We start from the raw sequence: 19,084 nt of genomic DNA, 5'->3' as shown, positions 1-19,084 counted from the left end.
ATCAGAGTGTCAACCAAACTTATTGCCTGCATGCTTTCTGTATTTCCAATACAGAGGGCTCATTTCAGCCGTTTCTCTTAAACCCCCCTCTGTATCTCCAAGCTGTGTGTCTACCTGTTTTCCCAGAATCCCATTCCCTCTATGCAGCAAGTACAGGTTCAGCACCTGAATTTCAATCAACTTCATGTTAATTCAGAAACAGGTTCTGTAATGAAATCCGGTTAATTGACTCAGTAGCTTAACCAGAACGTGCCATGCCACTCATGTGGTAGAAGACATTTAGGCTGTTTTTCACTTTCAAAACTAATCTCAGTCCTCATTGGCTTTTCAGAGTCCATTCTGAAGCTGCCATTAGGCTAATAAGCAAAATAAAGTTACATACTAACGGGATCTTCCCTCACAGAGTTCATCTTATGGCAAGAGCATTACATGAACTTGCCAGAGAGGGGTTTGTTAGGTCTTCAGATCATAAAGTAGCCAAGTAGAACAGTTTCATCCAGTCCCTAAATTCCCCTTCTCAGCGGATGGCTGCATCCTATGCCCCCACACCTGGGGCTTAAATTCAGGGTAGGCTCCCTTCAGGCCATTTTCCCAGCATGAAATGGAGATCTCCCATTTCTGATGGAATTGGATGGGCCCAATATCTCTGATCAGTCCCTCTGCCAAACCACAACACCATACCAGCCCTTGACACCAGCCCCGATATTATGAAGAAAAACTGGCTTTCCTGGGAGCTTCAAGCCCATAATTTTACAATTCTCAGCCCTACCAGGCTCTTCCCTTGTCTCCTTAAGAAGCCCTACTTTGTTCACATAAGTAATTCAGCTCTGCCCAGGCAGCAGTAGACCCAGCCGTACATACAGATGACGAGGGCCCTGGTTCCAATCACAGGATGATGTATTAGACAATAAATGTCCCACTACCTGTAACTAGAGTTTGTGGAGGTAAAAATGCTGCACATAAGATGTCGTCTTGATGCTGAACTCCTCCTTTCCAATCTGAAGGCTGAACAAAACTCTGGGTCAAGCTGCTCAGGCAGAAGACGGTAATCATCCTAAAAAGAAAGATGAGCACAAACAAAACAGTCACCTCCTATAATTTCTGACCCCCTTCCCAAAATAGAATACTTTATCATGGCCAGGGGCCTTACATATTTCATATATCTTCAGTTCAGGTTGAGATACCTGGAGGCCAAGATGCACTCCATGAGATCCTTAAAATGTAACTGAATACAAGTGAGGGTTAGAGTCCTCAAGAGGGTTGAGAAAAAAGGTTTGGAAGTGCAGAGGCAGTGGGACTTGGCTGGATTGGGTTTATGCATTGAGCAATGGAAGTTAGATTAAAGCACATGTCCACATTTGGAAGCAAGAATAGCGCACACTTGCATATTTGTCCCTCTGCATCCCATTTCCACAGGTGGCAGCTTTGGCCAGGCTAGTCTGGGACTTGCAAGCCAGAAGTCATGCTAGGAGAAAATAACTCTTTCTACTTCTCATGCTCCTGGGCTGGTGTGCCCTCGCGACCTGAGAGGCTTCCCTTCTGAATCGCACATTCACAGTAGTACAGTATCTTCTGCCACGGATATTGCCAGCATCAGTATTTCACGAGAAGAACTCAGCACCAAGGAAAGCTGAATCCCATAATCTCTATTGATCAAACTGAGCAAATTTGACTGAGCAGAGGGGAAGGGTAGAGCGCACTACAGTCCCCTACCTCCTGAGCATTTGTTCATTTTATGTATATCCCACTCTTTCCCCAAGAAGCTTAGGGTAACATACATAAAGGGGGGAACCTTTTTCTCACAACAACTCTGTGAGGTTAAACAGAGATAGAATTATTTGCACAAGGGCACAGAATTGGGATGCTTTGACCTCAAGTCTAACAGTCTCAACTAATGCAGCTTCTCTACACTATGAGCATTCACATGAACACATCGAGCCGCCTTCTATCTAGTCAGAGCATTGGTATATCAAGATCAGTACTGTCCACTCTTAGCCGGATTGCAGGTAGAGGTCTTTCACATCACCTATTAAGTGCTCCTTTTAACGGGAGGTGATGGAGGCTGGACCTGGGACCTTCTGCAAGCTAAGCAGATGCTCTGCCATTGAGCCACGGCCCACCCCTTCCCTTTGCTTTTGAGATAGTAAGGACTGCCCCCATTGTCCTTTACTTTCAACCCTATCCTCGCAGCCACCTGGGCTAAAGCTTGGTGTGATCCACTCCAATGCACAGCTCCACACGTGCTCTCTGGGGAAGAAGACTCCCCTAGAGCATGCTATTTCTCCAGACCCTTAGCCAGTGCACATAATGCCCACCTGAGCCTCTGACTGAGAGATATTGTAGACCTGCCTGATGCCACATCAAGAACTCCCTGCATGGGTGTGAGGAGCAAGCCGGGAAGGAGGTAGACCATGCTGTTGCTTTAAAAACATAAAATACGACGCCTGGGATGTGCCAAATTCTGCACCCATTTCTGTTCTGCATGAAACTTCAGACTGTGCCTGAGCCTGACAGTTATTCCCAACCAAGTCCTTTCTGGCTAACCAGACCTCCAGGCACAATCTCGTAAATCCAAATACTGCAATGTGTATGGAACCCCAAAGCTTGGAAACAGAACCAAACGCCGATATGGGGATAATTTTCAGGACTTTGAGTCAGATCCCTCAGATCCATCCCATTAGCGGCAGCGTTTTCCTCCAGTGCAAAGGGATATTTCCATGATCCCCGTGCAGTGGAAGAAGGCTCCGTCCTGCTGCTATAAAGAAACACTGCTATTAGCACGCCGTGTTGGTGGGATCCAACCCACTGCTAATAGATACCTTTGCAACATGAAATGGAACAGTTTAAGATTTACTCTTCTTTTTTTGAATGTGCTTTATTGATTTCTTTTTTACAGGGATTGTATTGCAAGTATCATTCTGTGACTTTTCCATTTTCCATTGTTCCATTGGACTTCTTTGCTGCCAAAACATAATGGCAACTGTCTTTGTCGCACCGCGCATTGTTTCCTGCCATCCTAGAAGACGAGGAGATAATTACCACACTCATCTTCTCGCAGCGGTGTTATGATGAGTTGTGTAGGTGAGTTTCTTTTTTTAAAAGAAAAATGCATGTAAAAAAAACAGATGTAAAAATGTAGAATTCTTCCACAGCCTGAATTATATACTGGGAAAAATAAAAGGTCTTTTAAAACACAGAGATCCTGGCACAACATTGAGGATGATAAATGCCCTGGATTTATGCATACAGAATTCTTGTGAATTTACTCAATAGGAGTCACCTAGAGAAAGGGAAACGGGAAGTTGCAATTAGTGGTACATTATCACTTACTTAATGAACTATCTTTAATCACTAGCAGCTGGAAGTGCAGAACTCCACTAGGACATCTATACTGCCACATAGTAGACAGATAGAATAAAGGGGATCCCTTTCTGAGGCAATGAAATGTGCTTATATTCAGGGCTTTTTTTCTGGGAAAGGAGGTGGTGGAACTCAGTGGGTTGCCCTCAGAGAAAATGGTCACATGGCTGGTGGCCCCGCCTCCTGATCTCCAGACAGAGGGGAGTTTAGATTGCCTTCCATGCCGCTTGGTGGCGTGGAGGGCAATCTAAACTCCCCTCTGTCTGGAGATCGGGGGCGGGGCCACCAGCCATGTGACCATTTTCAAGAGGTTCCAGAACTCCGTTCCCCCGCGTTCCAGCTGAAAAAAAGCCCTGCTTATATTTAACATTAAAGTCTATGGGAGAATTGGTAGGGAACAGTAACACAAAAAGCAGCTTGAGGAATTGACACTGCAGCCTCTTAGCTTGAAGAATAGTCGCTAGAGCTTGCAGGGGGGCTTCCAGTGCCAGGTAGACTGCTGCTACCATTGGCTGCTGCTGCTGCTTTTTCAATATCACTCCTTCCTCTCCTTCTCCCTCTGCCAGATCTGCCCATACCATGCTGCACATCCTTCTCGCCTGAGCCAGAAGATTCCCTGCCATGCATGATGTGTTGTGTTTGTGCACAGATGCCAGATAAGATCCTTTAATGTGTGTATGAAATGTATGTAATTTTATTACTGGACTGTGTATGATAAAATAAATAAAGTGTTGCAGTTGGGTTATACTTGGGACACCCAGACATAAAACACAGACTGAGAGCCAAGCTACAAGTGACGCCTGACACAGGTTGGACACTGTGTTGATTTATTTTATTTTTTATTTTATCGTATTTATATTCCGCCCTCCCCACAAGCAGGCTCAGGTCATGGGAAATGTTTTGATGGGAAATGTAGGCATCCTGGTCTTGCAGCTTGGCTCTCCATTTAATTGAAGTTTACAGAGGGGCAGTCTTTGGGAGGGAGAACATGCGGTTGGGAGGGGATTGCAGGCGTCGGGCTCTTGCCGGGCACCCCCCTTCCCCTCCAGTGTGTGTGTGTGGGTTTCTGTAAACTTCAGTTAAATGGAGAGCCAACCTGTAAGACCAGGATGCCTACATTTCCCATCAAAACTTGAAGGAAGCTGACAAGTGTCCAACCTGTGTCAGGCGTCACTTGTAGCTTGGCTCAGAGTTACACAAGACAGACAAATCCTGAATTAATTGTATTTCCCAAAGAACCACAGCAGTCCTGGGGGAGGGGGAACAGTTAAAAATCAGGAGTTTGGTAGAAGAAGGACATGCAGGAAACACACAATCACAGCAAGTCACACGCTGAAACAAAGAATGACTGGATCAAATAAGACTGAGGTGGGATTAAATTTAAAAAATTGACTCCAAAGGGACCCGAAATGGCAGGAGGAAGCCACATAAAGCAGGGAAGAAGAACCATAACATGTTTCAAAAAGAATTGAAGAACACACATGAAACAGACACTACTTTCAAGAAGATGGGAGTAATATAGACAGTAATCACAGTCCAAAATGCTACACTGCACTTTGGCACAAGAAAACTTGCAAAGGAGATCTTTCTCTCTCTTTGAATTGGTTCACTACAAACAGGCGGATCCAGAATGTGAAACCTGCTCTAATCTGATTCGAAGCCCCATCCGATATGCTTCAGGATTGGACTACCTCACACATATTTATAATCTTAGTCTGCAGTCAGTCAAGAAAACCCTGAGGCTCTCTCCCTCCTTCCCCTAAGGATCACAGCTTTATATGCCTGTATTAGGAAAACACAGCACAGCACAGACAGACTCCCTCCTGCAACAATGAAAGCTGCTAAACAAAACGAAAGAAAATCATGGGTTTCTTTCGTTGCAGGCTGTTTAAGTAAGGAGTTTGTTTTGTTTTCATAATAATTATTACAATTATGAAACACCTCATTTTCATAATTATTGTAATTAATAACCAAAGAAATACACAAGTCTACTTGTAAGCCTGCCGACAGGAGAATTGACAGATCATATTAACAGATCCAACCGTGTATGAGGGGAGGGGTTCTGATTCTCATGTTCTGCTCTACACAAGGGGAGCCAGAGGCTGATTTCTATATTTCTATATTTCCATATTGGGGCAATTATGGGCAAACCCTAAATAACCACAAGCTCCCCCCATACACTACAATGGATGTCAACATTTTGAAAGGTATTGAACAAACTTTTCACATTTTTCTAGGGATGTCAAACTTTATCTGGGGGGCTGGAGATCTCCTAGAATTACAACTGATCTCCAGATGACAGAACAGTTTCTCTGAAGCAAATGGATTCTGTGGCATTATTCATCACTGGCATCCTTCCTTCCCAAGCTCCATCCACCCAAATCTCCAGGAATTTCCCAAACCAGAGTTGGCAAGCCTGCATTTTTCACTAAGAAAGCACCGTATGAAGAACAGCTTCAGTCTTACTGCCAGCCAACTAGGGTTGCCAGCCTCCACGTGGCACCTGGAGATCTCCCGGAATTACAACTGATCTCCAGACAATAGAAATCATTTCCCCTGCAGAAAATGGCTGATTTGGAGGATGGACTCTATGGCATTATTCCCTAATGCGTTCCCTCCCCTCCTCTCTCCTCCCCAAACCCCACCTTCTCCAGGGTCTACCCCCCAAATCTCCAGGAATTTCCTAACCCAGAGTTGGCAACCCTAGCACCAATAAGGCCTGGTCACTGCCAAAAGTAGTACGAATGCCAGTCAGACACTTCAAACACCAGCAGTCCTGACTCCTGAATCTTATCCTGTGTCTTTTTATTTATGAAAATATGCATTTAAATTTGTTCATTTATGAAGTCAAATTGGGTTTGTGGGGAGGGATATACTTTTTAAAGTGTTTAAGAAAGGGAGTTCCAGATATAAGTATACCTAAGCAACTTAGACTGGTCTAAGGTTGGCAGCCTCCACATGGGGCAAGGAGACCCGAAAATAAAGCTGATCTCCAAACTACAGAGATCAGTTCCTCAGGAGGAAGTATGTGCTTTGGAGGGTAGACTCTATGGAACTGAACCCTCCTGAGATCTCTCCCCTCCCCAGGTTCCACCCCCCAATCCCCAGGAATTTCCCAACCACGAGTTGGCAACTTTAGACTGGTCCCTCTTTTTAAGTCTGCACTGACAATTTTAAAGTCCACACTGGCACTCTCTAATTAAATACATTTCCCATTGAGGAGAGAGACAAGAAGTCTTCACAGAAAGTGGACTGCCATTAAAACCTGGGGCAAGAGAGCAGGGTTACCCACTTCCAGGTGGGGCCTAAAGAGCTCCTGCAATTACAACTGATCTCCAGGGAACAGTTCCCCTGGAAAAAAATGGCTGCTTTGGAGGGTGGAGTCAATGGCTTTATACTCAACTTCAGTCCCTCCCCAGGGTCCACCCCAAATATCTAGGAATTTCCTAACCTGGAGCTGGGAACCCTACTTGTAGTGTTGCCAGGTCCCCATACCCTCCCAGTAGGAGGGGGGGGACCTGATACACACCAGCATGGAGATCTTCCAGAAGAGATGCCATCGCACTTTGCGCAGGAAGGATCTAAAAGAATTGTCCCATTTGCAGCCAAAACTGCCCCCTCCATGAAGCATGGGCGCACTCCTGCACTAAGTGTGATGACCTCACTTCAGGAACTGAAGTCGTCGTACCCCACTGGGAGTGCCCCCTCCATATGATTGCCCCGGGGGGCCTGCCAGTGGCAGGTGATCTCCAGGCGGCTTGCAACCTCCCATCAATTTCCAGCAATATGTGGACTATAGGAGATTGCCCGCCACCAGCGGGCACCAGGGAACCCTACCTACAAGACAGCAAGCTTGGTTTAGCAGTTAAATTGTCGGACTAGTATGTGACAGACCAAGGATTGCCAGGTTCCTGGGGGACACAACTGGAGGACAGAATGGCATGGGGGGGGGTCACATGGCAGACACTAAATTGGTCATTCCTGGTGCAAAGCATGTGCAGGGGTGCTCTGCACATGAGCGCAGTTTGCGTCTGCCACTGCATTGCCACATCTCCCCCCCCCCCAGCCATGTGGGAGAGGGGGACTGGCAAGCCTAGGCAGACCCAAGTCTGAATCTCACTCCGCCATGGAAGCTCGCTGGTTGACCTTGAGCCAGTCACTCACACTCAGCCTAACCTACCTCACAGAGTTGTTGTTGTGAGGATTAAAAGGGGGAGATCACATGAAGAATGGTGCCGCCTTGAACTTCAGGTCTTTCCTGAAAAAACAGTATGAATGTCTCATTCCATTTTTCCTGATTCCGTAATATCAGATTTGGGCTACCAATATATCTTCCTGGAGAAAAATAATGTTACTTTGAAAAGATTTCTTTTATCAGTCTGCTGAGAGAACAGAGATTCCCAAACAGAGACCAAAGTCCTTTAATCCTCTCTAATCTATGGTTTATAAACCACAGCACTTATCCTGGCTAAAGCTGGCTTTGTGTAGTATCCAGCGCAGGCACATTTCATGTATTTACATTGATTTTCTATTTCCTGTGCCAATAAAATTTGCTCAAATATAAAAGAGAAAGAATCAGTGGTAGCACCTGGGCAAAATCAAACAGAAAGGGCCTGACAGAAGGAAACGTTAACTTTGATACTGTTTTTATCTCTATTTAACCCTGATTCATTGTCGATACACAAATATAGAGATGGGCACGATCTGAATTACAATTTCAAAAAAACCCTGATTTTGGCGTTTTCACCATGGTGACTCAGGTAATCAGTTCTGTCCATGGCAACCGATCCAGCAGTCGGGAGTTTGCTTGTTCGGGACTTGATCGGATGGGTCAGTTTCTATTCGGAATTGCAGACACTCTGGCGCCAGTAACTTATTCCCGGGGCAACGGAGTCAGGGAAATGAGCTGTGTTTGCCCTCCTTCTGTCACCCTCGAAACACGAATGGAAGCCCAGCTTTCCTTGATTAGCAGGCTTCCTTCCAACCATGGAGCAGCAACCCAGGGGAGGGAGGGGGAAGGTGCTGGGCACAAAGGAAAGGCAAAAGGCAGTGCGGGAGGCTGGGAGGCTGCCTGCACCATTTGCCTTTCCCCAGGACAAGGGGCGCGTGGGCAAGCCGGCCGCCCCTTGTCCTGGGGAAAGGCAAAAAGCAAAAGGCAGTGCAGGTGGCTGGGAGGCCACCTGCGCCGTTCGCCTTTCCCCAGGACAAGGGGCGCGTGGGCAAGCCGGCCTCCCCTTGTCTTGCGGGGCAGGTGAACGTCGCGGGCAGCCTCTGAGCCACTCGCGCTGCCGCCAGCTCTGCAGCGCACCGGGACAGCTGGCTTGCTGCGTGGGCGGGGGCAACTCAGGAGTGCACACACGCAAGAGCCTAACTACGGTTGCCCTGGGCGCTGGCCTCCCTGATTCCCGATTGCGGACTGGAAACGAGAGTTGATCGTTTAGAATCGGTGGCCTGCGTTTGGCAGCAGCCCAGATTCACGAACAGCTGAATCAGAATTTTTTGGGGGGATCGGGCCCATGTCTACACAAATATGTAAAAGTATGGCATCCTTAGGCTGGAAGAAGTTCCTTCAACCTAAGGAGCCTTCCTCCAGTGTGTGGCTCTTTTGTTGGTAGAAGAGCCAATTAGTTTCCTGGAAGTGGCCGTAAAATGGAAGGCTTTGACCTTTGCTGAGGAAGAAGATTTTGACCTTTGTTGATCAGGCTGGTAGAATGCAGGGCACTGTCTTTATTCTTCAGTGCGCATTAAAAGTTCATAGAAATTATTATCATTACTGATTCTGAGCAGTTTTATAGCTTAGCATATGAAGTTCCAATCATTGCCGAATACTGCAACCCGAATGTTGTCTGGATTGAGTCATACAGTCCATCTCTCTCCAGTCTTGGCCCACCTACCCTGGCTCCCAATTTGTTTCCAGGCACTGACCCTTAAAGCCCTATATGGTTTGTGACAAACATACCTGAAAGAAGGCCTACTCCTTTATGAATTTACCTTACCACTACAGTAATCTTCAGAAGGCCTATGTATTGCTTTCATGTTTAGCACTTTAGCTTATCAAGATGAGTTCTATTCATTCCTATTACTTTTAATTTTCACCTTGTTTCTTAGCTGCAGGAGCCCCGTGGCACAGAGTGGTAAGCTGCAGTACTGCAACCCAAGCTCTTCTCATGACCTGAGTTCCATCCTGGCAGAAGCCAGGTTCAGGTAGCTGGCTCAAGGTTGACTCAGCCTTTCATCTTTCTGAGTTCAGTAAGATGAGTACCCAGTTTCCTGGGAGTAAAGTGTAGATGACTGGGACTGCAATGGCAAACCACCCTGTAACAAAAGTCTGCCAAGAAAACGTCATGATGCATCGTCCCCCCATGGGTCAGTAATGATTTGGTACTTGCACAGGGAACTACCTTTACCTTTACCTTCTTAGCTGCAGTATCTCTGTATTAGAGGTCAGCATCAACAACTTGGCTGGGATCCCACTATAGCCATGACCTCCCAGCTTTCTGCTCCTTTGCCCTCCGATTCCTCAGATGTTGGTGGGATGAAATGGGAGGGGGAACATATCAGCATCAGCACCATGCCAGCATCCTGACATAGGGTTGCCAAGTCGCCTTACCCTCCCAGTAGGAGAGAAGGACCCAGCACTTGCCTTTGCAGAGCTCTGTGAAGGGCAGGAGCATGCCACCAAGCACAATGACATCACTTCCGGGAATGACATCATTACTCCCACGAGAAGAGCGCCCGCTGTGTGCTGGCCCAGGAGGTTTTTTTGCCTCCCAGACCCGTTCCATGGGGCTTCCCCCCCACCACTGGTGAGGTGAGTGGCAGTGGAGGGCAGAGCCCCCCCACCCCCACCAGGGGACTAGAAACTCTATGCTGACATCACTTCTGGTAAAATAAACCTGGAAGAGACATCATAGACAGTTGGTTCATGGCTTTGGGCTGTGTTGTCACCAGTATGCTGATGACACCCAGCTCTTTCTGTTGATGGACAGCCAGTTAGACACTGTTCTGATATCCTTGGCCAGATGTCTGGAAGCCGTGACAAAAGGGTTGTGTCAGAGCTGCCTGAAGCTGAATTCTCTGAAGACAGAGGTTCTGTATCTGGGTCGTGGGATGATGGAATTGGGAATCCAGCTCCCAGCCCTTGGTGGAGTGCAATTATGGTCTTCTTTGATGGTGAAGAGTCTAGATGTGCTCCTGGATGCCACACTTTCTATGGAGACCCAGGTTGCAGCCATAGCCAGATCTGCATTTTTTCATCTTTGGCAGGTCAGGCAATTGGTGCTCTATCTCCTGTTCCAGGACATAGCTTCAGTAATCCATGCAACAGTCACTTCTAGACTAGACTACTGCAACTTGTTGTACATTGGGCTGCCTGTGGGTTTGACCTGGAAGTTACAACTAGTCCAGAATGCAGCAGCACATGTCCTCACGGGGACGCCATTTAGGACACACATCCACCCTGTTATGCTGGCTGCACTGGCTCCCAGTTGAGTTCTAGATCCAGTTCAAGGCACTGGTTCTAGTATTTAAAGCCCTTCGCAGACTGAGACCTGCATACCTGTGTGACCACCTCTCCCATTATGTCCCCCGTAGGGCCTTGCACTCTGTGGATAAGCAGCTCCTGGTGGTCCCCAGCCCAAGGGGCATTCAGCTGGCCTTGACTAGGGCCAGGGCCTTTTCTGCCCTGGCCCCAACCTGGTGGAACGCTGTCCCACTGGAGATTTGGACCCTGTGGGAGCTGTTATAGTTCTGCAGGGCCTGCAAGATAGAGATGTTCCACCGGGCCTTTGATTAGGCGCCAGCTTTGTGTCCCCTCCTTTCTGACCATCTGCCCTTCTTTTGTGGCCGCTCTAGATTTACACCATGGTAGTACTCATGGCTTGCAGTGGTTTTATAGTAGCCTGGTTTGATCAGAGGTGCATGACTCTTTTTGCCTAGATTAAGTGGTTTTAATATTTTTATTGTATTTATTGAGATATTGTTGGAATCTGCCCTGAGCCTGCTTGCGGGAAGAGTGGAGTACAAGTCAAATAAATAAATAAATAAATAAATAAATAAATAAATAAATAAATAAATAAATAGTATGAGTTGCAAGTAGGTCAGGTTGGGGTGTGGGAGTCTCAACCTTTCCAAATCCAATTCCATTCACAATATGACCTGCCAATAAACCTAGTTCCTGCCCAAGAAAGATTTTCACCTTACAAGCTTATAGATTCAGTGAAACAGTTGTGTATTTAAAGTATTAAACGGTTCCTTAATCTTTAACAGTGTCATCTTATTTGGTTTCGATTATGAGCTAATTCCCAATACTGTGTTCACATGTGATAGCTGTAATCACCATTTGATAAATGTTTAATACAGCCTGTCTCAGCCAGCTTCTATGAATACAGCCTCTTTATTAGACAGAGACTGTATCCATCAGCAGAGACAGGTTTGAAGGATGAGTTTACATCTTCACTTTAAACAGAGGCAATAGCATACACATGATAATCTTATCGCCAGTTTGGCACCTATTGTAAGATAACCGCACGGTACAATAAGAGGTAATGATCCATATTAACTGGCAGTAGATGCTTTATGCATCCTGTTTATCAAATGAGACCCACAATTATCATGTGAATAAGGTAATGTATAAAAGCATGCAGTAAATTTTTTTGATAATTATCACATCATCAGATTTCAAAAGGCAACCTTGACATTTTAAACTACATTGTTCCAATATTTTGGTTCTGTAAATAGCATTATCTATCATAATTAATGAGGTTTTTTTATTGCTGGTGTTCTGGATCTGTAAAAAAAAAAATAATTCATTTCCTAGAGTTTCAAAGGAGAAGGAAACATACAAAAGCAATTTACTCCATCCTAATTTCCAACTCCTCAGCATAATTTTACAGGGAAAACAGCAATGAAAATTACCTCTGTAGAGGAAGATGTTCTCTGGGTTGTCTACATTTTCAAATTTATGGACAGAAAGATTTCTAATTAAGTCTGCTATAATTTCTTCCTTAGCATCTGCAAAACAGCTCAGTGACGAAAATGTAAGTCCTCCCTCACAGAATCTCTAAGGTGTTTGCTGGTTCCAACGGCAACAGGAATCAGTGCGGCCTCGTGAAGTCAAGTAGTGCTATTAACATTACAATCCCACCTCCAACAGAAGTTTTCCAAAGGCTCCACTCTGGATAGTGCAACATTGGGGGGCCACACCAGCAATACCGAGGTGTAACTGGTGTTGTTTTTGCCACCATTCACAAGGCCTCAGATAGGCATCCATTTTGGAAAACAGCATAAGCCGTGGGATTCCAAGAATCATGTCCAGGCAGCCTTTCTGAACAAAAGTATCTGCCTCTGGACCACTAAGAGTCTCTCTACACGATATATCTGACACGTGAAGAACATGTGTTGGGAGATGCAATATTAGCTGGGAAGGGTGGTTTAAAAAGTCAGAGCAAAGGCTTTGCTATAGGGCAGCAGGGCAAAGGCTTTGCTATACACTGGAGCTGTGTGAAGGGGCTGTGAAATGCCAGAAGGAAAACTTCAGCCTATTATAACCTCTCCAGGTCCAAGCCCGGCTCTGGAAGGCAGTGCCAGCCCATTTCCATTCCTCACTGCCCTCTGGTTGTGATCCCACACACTTTTAGAGTGGAGAGGTGAAATGGACAGAGCTTTCCAGGTGAAGATGAAATTAACAAATTCTTTAAGGCGCAATCTCCACTGCCTCTGTCTTTTTAAACTACATGTCCCGGCGAACATTGCATCTCCCTACACTTGACGAACACACACCGAGGTGTCTCGTGTAGAGAGACTCTAAGTGGCACCAATCATAAAAGTTGCATTCAGACACACTGCTGTGTGTGACAAGATTTGTATGACATCTCCCTAATCTGATTCATAGAGCTTTCATGAATAGAAAAAAGAGTACATACCCCCACCTCTATACCATGAAAATAACGTGTAACAATGCCTGATTTGCAGGATTCTTCCACTTGAAAACAAGAAAAAGTCAGTATAAATCAAGCATCCATCTGATCAGGCATCTCTGTGGAACCTCCCCATATATAACTAACTGACAGAAAGAAGGATTCATTATATTCTTTCACCATATGAAAACCAATATAAAACTGCCTTATACTGAATCAGACTGTTGGTTTATCTAGCTTAGTATTGCCCACTCTAACTTGCAGTAGCTTTCCTTAAATTCTCAGGTGGATAAAGGTTTGTTCCACCCATTCTTGAAAGATACCAAGTAGGATTCCCAGAAGCCTGCTGTGGCTGGAGGAATTCCCACTCTTGCCCTCGATACAGCAAATGGTGGTGATGGGGTATGATATCAGACCACTCTTATATGATCCTCTAGGACAGGGGTCCCCAACATGGTGCCCGTGGGCACAATTGTGCCTGCGGACACTTCTTCTGGTGCCCACCAAGTATTTTTAGAAAGTGGGTCCGGCCAGATGCGAATTTTGCAAATCATGGCTTCTGATTGGCCATTGGAGTATTGATTGGTTATGCAGTTTTTTAAAAGCATTGCTTTGGCAGAAACTGCTTCAACAGCCCAAGGATCTTCACTGTGTGACTGAAGGTAAACTGTAGCAGTCATTTTGTGGCTGGCTACATCTCCTGCAGCAGCTGTTTTGTGGCAGCCATATTGTTGCTGCACCCGCCACATACAGTCAGAATTCCAAATGTGCCTGCAGGCTCGAAAAGGTTGGGAACCCCTACTCTAGGAACTCTATTTACCATTGAGATTGTAGGATTCCTAGAGCATTGCAGAGGATAGTGATGTAACTTTCAGGTCTTCACCTGGAAGTGATGTCAAAGCAAAATGCTTCCCCTTCCCAGGCTCCATCATCAAACAGCTCTGGAGGATGATGAGGGCAGTGCAGGCAGCCATAATGCCAAGGATTGATTCTAGTGGATACTTGAAACAAAGAGGCTTCAACCAGTTGGGTGGCTATGCCTGGGGAAGGTAGTCATCAAACAGTTTCATTTTAAGACCCTGTCCTAGCCAGCTTCACAAACCACATCACTCTGACCAATTAATAGAGAGAAGCATTTGCTGTGGTTTACTTGTGTGCATTATCAAAAAGACATCCTATTCGACCTTTAGATTTGTCACTAATTTTCAGCTCAGGAGAAATTCAAGACAAATGTGCAGAGTCCTTTCCAGGCGAAATATATGAGAAACTTCAAGGGAAGGTAAAAGAAACTTGACATGATGAGTGATATTGCTCAGGATAGCTTTTTGCCTTTACAGAACTGCTGTCAAATTTTAGCTAAAGAGAAACATGAGTTGAATTTGGAGGGTCCCCTTCTGGTGAGAGATAGCTTCAAAATTTGAAGTAAATCAAAATTATCCAAATAAGATGAATGCAATGTGTGGTATAGTAACATTAGAATAAGGCCATCTTCCTGAATAAAGATTTATCAGGGCTGGAGACACCATTTATTTATATTTTCTGTTTATTGTTCAGTTCCTATTACTTCTTTGTATTCATCCCTTCACTGTCATTCTCCTCATTTTTACTTTAAGCTTTTTGTATATCAATTTTCTACATGGCCTTCCTCCTCTATATCTATTTTCTCATCTTGTGTGTGCTCCTTCTTCCCTATACAGTTAACAAATTTCTAGTTAAACCGACGATTTTCCACCTGAACTCCTTTAAGATTAACCTGTTAATCTTGGCTTTTCCAAATCGACCTTCCATCCCTTCTCCTTTCATTCCTAACTGGAGGATGAGGAGAGCATGCAGAAAATTCCAAATTCAGTTCCCAGTATCTCCAGTTAAAAAGGATTAAGAAGTCGGTGATTTGAAAGTTCTCTGCCTGAAATACTAGGGAGCTGTTGCCAGTCTAACTAGACAATACTAACTCTGATGGTCCCATTACTTGATTCAGTATAAAATAACTTCAAGCATTCAGTGGGTTTTGTCTTTACATTTAGAATGCGAGTCTGCAGGCAGGACTTGTTTTTTTTTAAAAAAAAATTTGTATAACTTTGTTTGGAGACAGTGGATAGTATACCTCCCTGCCAGCTCCATATTTTAATTTATCGGTGATTATTTGTCAGGGGCAGCAATATTTTTGGACAACTCATTCATTCTATACCTTGAATGGTTATTGTTCCAGATAATTAAATGGGTCTCCAATCCATACCAGGCAAGTATGACCAAAATTGAAACCCCACTATTTTTAGAAAAAATGATGACTATATAGTGAATTTGAAGTGCAAAAGAAGAGATACAAATGCATGTAAAATGAATCTGCTTCTTTCTTTTTACAATTTAATCTTAAGTCTCTTAAATTTTGCAAATAATCTTGCCACGCTCCCTATTGAATTCTAAAATGGCAGCCCTGATCAGGACAAATGAAATCCTTTCTTGTTACGCTGCACCTTTGAATAGCCCATCTTTCCTCAAGTGACATCCAGGCATTACTAAATCTTTTCTTAGATTCAGTTATCAAACAGCCCTTGAATTAGTGTGACAGCCAAGAAAGATAAGCAATAGCCAATTTTATCTCCAGAAAATGGAGGCAAGGAGCACATTTTTCCAACTGACAAACTTCCAAACACTGCAGTTTAATGTCTACAATACCTGTCCCAGCCTAGAACCAATATAGTTCGGCTGAGTATCAAGATCTGGGAAATTTCAACTGCTCGGTCCCTTCCAGCATTAAGTTGATGGTGACAGTGTCCATTGAAGTCCCAAATCTGTAATTCAAATTTTAAAAATCAACAACAACAACATTCAGTTTATATACTGCCCTTCAGGACAACTTAATGCTCACTCAGAGTGGTTTACAAAGTATGTCATTATTATCCCCACAACAAAACACCCAGTGAGGTGGGTGGGGCTGAGAGAGCTCCTGGAAGCTGTGACTGACCCAAGATCACCCAGCTGGCTTCAAGTGGAGGAGTGGAGAATCAAACCCGATTCTTCAGATTAGAGTCCTGTGTTCTTAACCACTACACCAAACTAGGCCCAGCTTATCTTGAGGGCTCATTTAACCTTTTACTTGGGTGAAAGTGTCAAATTTCAACCTTTAACTCAGGATAGGTTAACAGAAAACAAAATGCATATTTAGAATGTTTTTTTTTAAATCTCACATGTAGGTGGATGCGCTCACACGCACGCATGCACGCACGCACACACCATTAAATATTCTACTGTTATTGGCTATGCATATTTTTCTAGTTCCTGTTTTATGTTCGTAGCACACAGTACTAGTCTGGATTATGGTAGGTTGATAGTGGTGGCTTCTTCTTGAGTTAGAATTCTACCGGTGACTTGTTCCAGTAATACAAGAATCAGCCAATTCCATCTTTTTCCCTCAGCTCCCACCCCCATGCCACATGGCACACCTCTAGGTGGGATCCTGGACTGTTCTAGGGGGCGGGGAAGCAGTAAAAATCATTTCTACAAACTTGTTTCATTCACAGGAGCTTGGATCTAACCCACTGGACCCACTAACAGAAAAACAGATTAATTAATTAATTTCATTTAAGACAACTATGAAGGGACAGAATTAGAAAAAAGTATATTAATGGGACCCAATCCAGATAACGTTAAACAAGATTAATTCCTGTTCATAATTGATGGAACAAATTATTAGTCACAACTAACATAAGAACAATTGTTTGCAGTGGGACAAATCAAAACTAATTTTAACTAGATTTGTGGCATTTTCATATAATGTCAATTAATTATCCTAATCCAGTACACTGGGCCTTTGATATTGTTCCCTGCACTGTTTCTCTGCCCACTGTGGAGTGTGATTCGTCTGCCGCTAAGCAATTTCAGTTGTGCAAGACCAGTCATAGTGAAGTGTTATAACAACAGTCATGGAGAAGTGTTATAACAACAGACGATGTGAGTTCTGTGGCAGAGGACTGCCTCTGCAGAAGCTGAAGAGAAATTTGAAGGGAACTGCCTCATGATGTGTAACATCATGTTTGAACTTTATGTTCCATAATGCCCACACAAAACACTGTATAAAGGAACAACAAGTCATTTGAAAATGAAAAGCAGAAAACATATTATTAAACATCAAAATGTGGGATCACTGCTAATAAAACACTGAGTGGGCAAAATCCATAGAGTAGAACACTTAATTTTGTGTATTGTAGGTAAATATTTAATTGAAAATGGAGGAGAGGAGAATGATGTTAGGGGGTGGGGTGGGGAGGGACTTCAGTGGGGTGCAGTGAGAGAGTCCACCCTTCAAAGCTGCCATTCTCTCCAGGAGAGCTGATATATGTCATCTGGAGATCCATTGTAACTCCATGAAATCTCCAGGCCCTAGCTGGAGGTTGGTAACCCTACCAAACAGCATCGAGAGACTAGGTTAATGAGTGCAGAAAAATCAGTGAAGTGAGGAACTCATGATAACAAGCATAAAATATATCCATAATTTCAGCCAAGTTATTCTGACGAGCAATGCAAACTCCTCCATGCCACCACAAAATAAATGTTAAGATTAATTATGATTAGAGGTGGGCATGAACCGGGAAAATACTGAACTGTGTGGTTTGTGGTTCATCACATTTCACAAATCACGAACTTGCCCTGGTTCACAAACTGGTTAATTTGGTTCGTGAAAACATCATTTCCAGGGCAGCAGAAAGTCACTTCTGGGGCTGCAGAAAGCCCATCCCCGCCACTGCCTAAGAAATTGATTGATCGGCGCCAGGCTGTCTGCAGTGACTAACCGAAAAGTGAACCAAACAAACTTGCCTAAAGTTTGTGACGGTTCATCAGAAATGGGCTCTGATGAACCGGCGGTTTGCGAACCATGAACCGGCCTGGTTCATAATGAATTTTGATTTGTATTTCAGTTCGTGCCCACCTCTAATTATGATTTTTAGAAATACTCTTCTTGAGAATGAACATGCATTCACACACACACACCCGACTGCCATTCTAACACCTTATTCAGACTTTTAGAAGCATATTTATAATCTACTGTCCTCCCTGGATTCAAAACAGTTAGCCATATGCCAAAAGGCAAAAAGAATGCATACAGATCAAGTGCATAGTATAACGATAGGGTTGTCATCTCTGGGTTGGGAAATTCCTGGAGATTTGGGGATGGAGCCTGGGGATGGTTTGGGAGAGGGGAAGTTTTTAATTTGGATATATTGCCAAAGAGCCCACCCTCTAAAGCAGATCATCGTTATCAATGGGAGATCAGCTGCAATTCTGGGAGATCTCCAGACCCCACTTGGAAACTGGCAACCCTATTTAACATATCCATAAATAGAAAGCTGGAATTAACAGCACCACATTATTGCCTTTGAAATGGGACTTGTAAAAAATAACTTGAGCCTGAGGCATATTTTATCTTCTTCATTCAGATAAATCCTAGTTTTTTGCAATACTACTGTTCGTAATTGCCTGCCAAAGGACCTGATACTGTGGAAATAAATAACTGGCATTTATCATTTGTTTATATTTCCTTTTTGGTCCTTTGCTAAGAGGGTGCATGAAATTACATCCTAAGTATAAACCTGTTTGTGCACTGGAACCCTGAAGTCTTTTTTAATTGCATCTAATTAAAACTGGAAAAGGTTCCTGAATATCTGATGGAATTAAGTGCTGAATTAGGAAAAGTTCACCCAAGTGCTTGAACTGCAGTTGCACATCTGCATAGCTTTTAATGCACTGTGAACCTGAGGTCAAAAATATTATCTTCCTTGGGTAGACAAGAAAGGTCTGTACTTTTTCAG

The 19,084-nt window shown here is 44.2% G+C and overlaps 1 protein-coding gene across 1 annotated transcript in view; it reads right to left on the bottom strand.

The window, feature by feature from the left end:
* The window catches only part of WDR49 (WD repeat domain 49), a 176,056-nt gene that overhangs the window by 79,840 nt on the left and 77,132 nt on the right, over positions 1-19,084 (bottom strand). Inside the window, exons 10-11 of the mRNA XM_054983530.1 lie at positions 15,954-16,069; positions 924-1,054 (exon numbers count right to left, since the gene is read on the bottom strand). Coding sequence (XP_054839505.1) covers positions 924-1,054; positions 15,954-16,069 — 247 coding nt within the window. The remainder of the gene's footprint in view (positions 1-923; positions 1,055-15,953; positions 16,070-19,084) is intronic.

Source organism: Eublepharis macularius, chromosome 6 (assembly GCF_028583425.1).
Source record: "Eublepharis macularius isolate TG4126 chromosome 6, MPM_Emac_v1.0, whole genome shotgun sequence".
NCBI lineage: Eukaryota > Metazoa > Chordata > Lepidosauria > Squamata > Eublepharidae > Eublepharis > Eublepharis macularius.
This window is presented reverse-complemented; position numbering and strand designations above follow the sequence as displayed.